Raw genomic sequence first — 7099 nt, forward strand, 5'->3', positions numbered from 1 at the left:
AAGTCACCACATATGAACATTAATTTATGACTTATTGTCAAGTAATTTTCTTCCATCCAGTCATTAAATTTTTCTATGCTGGCTCCAGGTGCTCTGTAGATACAGCTTATTACAACATTCTTCTTTTTTTCCAACAGTAGTTCGACAGTCACACATTCGAGTAAATTATCTACTACCCTAGACATTTTGTCTACATTCTTATAACAAAAGTTTTTATCTATGTACAAGGCCACACCACCTCCCATCTTATTCTCTCTGTTTGTGCATACCAAGTCATAGCCTTCAAGGTCAAAATCCATTCCCCTTACAGTGTTGATCCAAGTTTCAGTAATAGCAATTATATTAAAAGAATGTTTTAGACTACTAAGATAATGTTTTATACTTTGAAAGTTTGCATATAAACTTCTGCTATTAAAGTGAATTAATGATAATTTGTTCTCAGTCTTGACATTGCTGTTAAACTGCTCATCCGTGTAATACTTGCAGATATTTTTTAGAGTTCTTAAAAAAGTTTATTTCAGGGTCAAAATCTTCGTCCGGTTCATGATAATGAATTTCAGTATTCCCAATAGTGTTCAGTTCCAGCTCCAGTCCCTCAAAATCTATTAACGTCTGTAACAAATCACTTGCCTCATTTCGTACATGGGTCATCTTTCATATAGCTCAAAGTGTGTGTGTGTGTGTGTGTGTGTGTGCTGCCACGGTAAACAGTGAACAGTTTAGGTGCTCAACAGAAACCTGGCTCTAATTTTGATAATAGTTGAACAGTTAGTGTCATTTATTGAGCGAAAACACCATTTACTAATTTAAGAGTGGCTTAGGGCTGCAGTGTATGAATATTTTCAGTTTTGATTAACTGGTTAATCATTTACACAATTGCCTGTCTGACACAATGACAAATACTGTAGGTATCAACCATCAAAACTAACTGAAATTGTTCATTTATAAATCTAAACTTTCATCATTACATTTTATGGTGCTATTCACATTTCATTCTGTCTTTTATCCATTATAAACAGATTATTTTTGTGTGAGCATGCAGTGTTACAGAGAAGGTTTCAGATGTAATAACTGGTCAGTAAACTTTTTTTACATTTAGTCCAGATAATTATTATTAGTAGGGCTGCAGTATATAGCTTATTGGTTGATTAAGGTTGTTAAATAAGCAAAGATAAGATATAAGAAAAGCTTTTTTTTAGTTTGTTAAGTGTTATAGTGGAAGATACCTATGCTGAGGCTACATACTATCCATCCGTCCATCCATCCATCCATTTTCCTCCACTTATCTGGAACCGGGTCACGGGGGCAGCAGTCTAAGCAAAGATGCCCAGACCTCCCTCTCTCCAGACACTTCCTCCAGCTCCTCCAGGGGAATGCCAAGGCGTTCCCAGGCCAGCCGAGAGACATAGTCCCTCCAGCGTGTCCTGGGTCTTCCCCGGGGCCTCCTCCCGGTGGGACATGCCCGGAACACCTCCCTAGGAAGGCGCCCAGGAGGCATCCGAAACAGATGCCCGAGCCACCTCAGCTGGCTCCTCTCGATGTGGAGGAGCAGCGGTTCTACTCTGAGCTCCTCTCGATGTGGAGAAGCAGAGGTTCTACTCTGAGCTCCTCCCGGGAGACCGAGCTCCTCACCCTATCTCTGAGGGTGCGCCCGGCCACCCTGCTACATACTGTACTGTATTATTCATTCATTCATTCATTTTCCACTGCTTAGTCCCTGAACGGGGTCACGGGGTGGGGGGCCGGAGCCATTCCCGGCCGACAATCGGCCGAAGGCGGGGTACACCCTGGACAGGTCGCCAATCCATTGCAGGGCTGTACTGTATTAAATAGATTAAAATAGCCTCCATTAACATGTTACTAGATGATTCTGGGTAGCAGGTAAATACCTCAAAATACTCAGCATTGTCTTGGAATTTAAGTTTCATATTTGTTATTAATAAAAGCACATTAATAATTTCACCCATGTTTTTGAATTGTAAAATGGAGATAGTCAATTAATTCATATTATCTATAATTATTACTCTGGAAACTGATGAAGTTATTTTTAAGCAGTGCTGACATTTGTTTTATTTGAGCCTCGTGAATAAGAACCTTTTCTGTCTTTCCTTGTTTTATATTATTGTAAATTGAATATCTGGGTTTTGGACTGAGAGTCGCACAAAACCTTGAACTCTGGGAAATAAATATTTCGCTATTTTCTGACATTTTATAGGCTAAACAATTAATGAAGAAAATAAGACAGTGAAAAGAAACACCACCCTATTAAGTGTATCAATTAAAAAGGTAAATGGAAGAATAATTGATGGTGTCAGTAAGCAGCTCTAGAAGTGTTGAACTGTGTTTCTCCTGGTGGCATCTTAACCCACTGATCCTGCAGGACCCCCTAGTGTTTCTGTTTCTCTGCCGCTGTGGACATGACACTTGGCTGCTACTGCAACTGTGTCTGTGTGTATAAACAGCATATATGTGTGTGTGCGGTGTCCGTGTGGCTGCTGGCGGTGCTGCAGACACATGCACTGTAGAGTCAGTGGAGCCTTTGCAGTCCGCACAGGTCCCTGCATGTGAGTGTGACAGCCCGAGGTCTCAACATATGAGCATGTTCAGCCCTCAGTGTGTGCGCTTGCTGGAGGTAGGTTTGGTTACCATGGTGCCTTTGTGGGTGGACTAGCTGTTTGTGGCGATGTGATAAGAAAGAAAGATCAAATAAAAGCAGGATGTTGACTGTTTGGAGTGAAACACATCAGCCTGGGCCTCTGCAACGAGGCCTCCACTGAACTTCAGGAGTGTGTGTGTATACAGGTTTTGGACCCCACAGTGTGAGTAATACCAAGCTCAAACAAACACACACCCAAAAACATATGCACTCACCCTGGCAGGTGTCAGTAGCCCACTTCTCACATCTGATGCTCCAAATCCAAGATGGCTGTCTCAGGCCTTTTTCAGGAGAATCGTTGCTAGGCAACACCCTCCCTGCTCTGCTGCTCTTCGAGTGGAAGATGGCGTCTCCCCATGGACCGTGTGTGTGTCTCTCTGTTTGTGTGAGAGAGGAATGTTGTTGTACTGCAGCTGATCTGAGATCAGGCCTCACTCAGATATAACACACTTATATACACAACACACACACACAGATGAGCAGATTGGACCCAGATGTTCTGGCCTTTCTCTGTCAGCCGAATGTGAAATGCAGTCTTGCGTCTTCCCCTTGATTTTTAAGGGTCTGTATGCACAAACTGCTGCAGTCCAATCACACAGTTTGTTGATTTTTACAACTCTGCAGCAAGCATACATTAAAAAGAAACATTTCTTCAAAAGTTAATGCACAGTTACTTTTCATTTCATGGAATAAAAAACAGAAGAACAGGCATCATTAAATGTTTTGGCACCTGACTAAGTCGGAACTTATGGTAGGTTTCCTCTGGGAACAGGAACCTTTTGAAGAACATGACAAACCTAATAGATGATAGATGCTGATGTAGTTTTATCTCCCACAAATGTCCCTGCTTGGGGATACGACTGTGAACGTTCAGGAAGCTTCAGGGTGGGGCAGGCACCGCTGAAAGGACGCCAGCATTTTTCATAGCATTGTTATACATCCAGCATTTTTAGGATTTGCTAATGTTTATTGGAATCCATTCTTCCTTCTATCTGTGCAGTGTTTCCTGTGTCACTTGGTGCCACACAACACCAAACTATAGTATTTAGTAATAAGTTCGGTATATGTGCTAGGAATGTGCCGAGGTTTGTAATTTTGCGATATAGCTATAGAAAAATGTATCCTTACCGTTGTGGGACTGTGATGGTATCTACCAGGATAGTACATATGGATAGTTCACTATTATAACTGTATTCAGGTCACAAAATTTGAAATGGACATAGAGGATGCTCCACTATGGACTTCTGTTGTGTGGCAGCATTTCACTTTCCTGTTTCAATAAATGACACTGGCAGAAAGGAAAGTGACAAACAATTGGCAAACACTGCTGGACTAGCCCTGTTTAGGACAGAGATAGCCCTGGATACATCTTGCAGAAACACTCGGGACAGGGCAAGCCAAGCAGTAATTTACTCACGACCTCCCCCTGGTGGTCAAGACGGATTGCCACTTCAGCTGGTCCAGTGACACTGAGAACCTGACCACCAAACAGAGAAGGTTAAACCTGCCTAGAGGGAACTAAAACACTGATGTTCCACCGTCAATGTGACCTGTTCTATTTTTCTAACATTTAAATGCTGCAATAATATTTTATTTAATAAAATCGCTGCTGCTGCATTATCTCTACAGTTCAGCCATTCTGTGACAGTGGCTATTTGTGCCAGATTTTTGCACATTCTTAGGTCATAGCTGGCTTCTTTTCATTTAATAAAGAAGGAAAGCAGGGACCTTTTAAGTTGAAAGTAAAACTATACAAAAGATGCTGATCTATTATTTAGTAAATGGCTTTCTTTCATTTTTTCCTTTAATTTTTTAGTACCATGACAAATATCATACTGTGAGTTTTTACTATCATTATATTCCTAACGTGTTCTGAACAGCCAGACTTGTCTGCTGTGAAATCCTCCTCTGGCCTGCTTCCCACCACCATCCTGCTCTTTCTGTAGGGACTCGGCCTTTTGTGTCTTTGTCTTCTTGACGTGACGAATGTTACAAATAGGGACACGTTTTCCTAAAATGCATTTATGGACATGGCCCTTTTTATTGTAGACACTGTTTGGTTGTTGGATGATGTTTTGTGCATGTAGTGTAAAAACAGCAGTGATAACAAATGCCAGTTTCTTACTTAACCCTCTTTTCCCCTTTTGGGATATCAGGCCACAGTGAGCACAGTTCCCTCTCTCTGGCAGCACATTAATCATCCCCAGGTTTCTGTGTCGGCTCTAGCTCATCTGTCACAGTTATTTTTGGTCTTCCGGGTTTTCTTTTCCATGGAGGAATCTATCCTCTCTCACAGCAACTACAACGTGACACTAAAGGAGGAAAGATTAAGTGGCGGTGCTCAAACTTGTTACAATTATCAACAGAAAACAGACAAAGCTTCTGTAGATCAGGGTGCTGTTGGCTCATGCTAATATTCACTGCTTTCCATAGCAGTAGCATTAGCACTCCACGGCATTACAGTACAAAAACAAACCAACCTCGACCAGCTCTGCTCGGCCTCTGTCAGAGAAACAGCTGGTAGAGGTCGAACTGAACAATCTGTGCAGCAGAGCAGATTCAAACTAAAACAGATGTGCACATGTTGTGTTTGCCCAAAAAGCCACCAGCACGTCCCTTCAACTAAAACAGCGACTTAAGTAGCCACGAAACATGTTTTCCTTTTTAAAAATTAACTTAGCCCAGGCAGCCATCACTGGCTCTCTCACTCTTTATGTATCTCTATCTGTTTGCAGGGGACATCACTCAGAAGGGTTATGAGAAGAAGAGGTCCAAGCTGATCAGGGCATATATTCCACATGCTGGAGGTAATTTAGCGACCTCTGACCCCATCACACACCCCTCCTCAGCTAAAAGAGTATCAGTCTGTTGTGACTACTATGATTTAGTCTTCAGTCGCTGCCATCAGCGAATGTAGGTTAAGGCTCCCTGGAGCTCAGCTTGGGCCTGCTCCTCTGTATCTGTAGCTGTGTGTGCAGCAGCTGCTGCAGCCGCTCGCTGCCCACACACGCACACCAGCCCTGCAACCAAAACCTCACAACTAGCTGGTTTGTCTTTACATTCACTGGAGAGATAAGGTCTCAGTGACACTGGGATACTGAGTGGTGTTCTGCCAGAGAGCAGCAACACAGCTGTCACCGCTGCCATATTTTTATAAGTTGATTTATGTTTATTTATTAGTATTTTGTTTTGAAATGTCAGAAAAATATCATTTTTTTGCTGAATCAAATCATCTCCATGTTTACTTCTCTTTGTTTTGCACTATATCTACTATTTTTGTCAAATGTGCATGTGTGGTCTCTGTATATGTGTGTGTTTGTATATACATGTGTACGTGTCTGTCTGCTTGTCTGTATAGGGATGGAAGGGCCCATGTCTCACCGGGCCCCCCTTGGCCCTCCCTCTGCTGCCCGTTTCCACCGGCGGAGAACCTCCGGCACAAGAGATGAACGCTACCGATCAGGTAGAGAAACTACACTTGTGCTCCAACCACCGCCAGTCAGGATGAGTACTGTGAAATGTTAACAGATCAGAATGGTTAGGCCTTTCACACTTGTTATTATATTTCAGAAACACAGTGTCAGACAGGAACGTTTCCTCCTCTGCCATTGTTAGAATGAGTCTGTGTCTCTGTCAGATGTCCACACTGAGGCGGTGCAGGCCGTGTTGGCACGACACGTGGAGAGGAAGGTGGCGGTGCCGATGCCCTCCAAGAGGCGTTCACTGGTGGTGCAGACCTCGATGGATGCGTACACACCTCCAGGTGATGAGACACATACAAACACACACACATGCCTGCGCTTGTCCTCCACATGTTGCAAACACATGGACACCAGACAGACACAACAAGCTTTGAACAGATAAGCCTGTTCCTCCTACTTGACTGTTTGTCTCAGTGGTACATGAACATTGACACAGCCCCTTGCACCGTTTTAACGCAGGGAAAATGGCTGTTTGAATCCAGCCTCAGTGTCAGATAGTCCTGCTTTTAAAAATCCTCTCCAAAAATGGATCGGTGCAGCTTCTGCAGTAATGCGGTCAATGTACCGGTTCGTCGTGGTGAAGAAGGAGCTGAGCTGTAAAGCGAAGCTCTCAATTTACTGGTCGATCTACGCTCCAACTCTCACCTATGGTCATGAGCTTTGGGTCATGACCGAAAGGGCAAGATCCCGGATACAGGCGGCCGAAATGAGCTTCCTCCGCAGGGCGGCTGGGCGCACCCTTAGAGATAGGGTGAGGAGCTCGGTCACCCGGGAGGAGCTCAGAGTAGAACCGCTGCTCCTCCACATTGAGAGGAGCCAGCTGAGGTGGCTCGGGCATCTGTTTCGGATGCCTCCTGGGCGCCTTCCTAGGGAGGTGTTCCGGACATGTCCCACCGGGAGGAGGCCCCGGGGAAGACCCAGGACACGCTGGAGGGACTATGTCTCTCGGCTGGCCTGGGAA

General features: G+C 43.9%; 1 protein-coding gene across 1 annotated transcript in view; it reads left to right on the top strand.

Annotated features, from left to right (window-relative positions):
- Positions 1-7099, top strand: part of LOC109951068 (disco-interacting protein 2 homolog C-like) — a 69831-nt gene that overhangs the window by 11679 nt on the left and 51053 nt on the right. The window contains 3 exon segments of the mRNA XM_020585346.1: positions 5392-5463; positions 6015-6119; positions 6294-6419. Coding sequence (XP_020441002.1) covers positions 5392-5463; positions 6015-6119; positions 6294-6419 — 303 coding nt within the window.

The sequence above is a fragment of the Monopterus albus genome, unplaced genomic scaffold (genome assembly GCF_001952655.1).
Source record: "Monopterus albus unplaced genomic scaffold, M_albus_1.0 scaffold362.1, whole genome shotgun sequence".
In the NCBI taxonomy this organism is placed as follows: domain Eukaryota; kingdom Metazoa; phylum Chordata; class Actinopteri; order Synbranchiformes; family Synbranchidae; genus Monopterus; species Monopterus albus.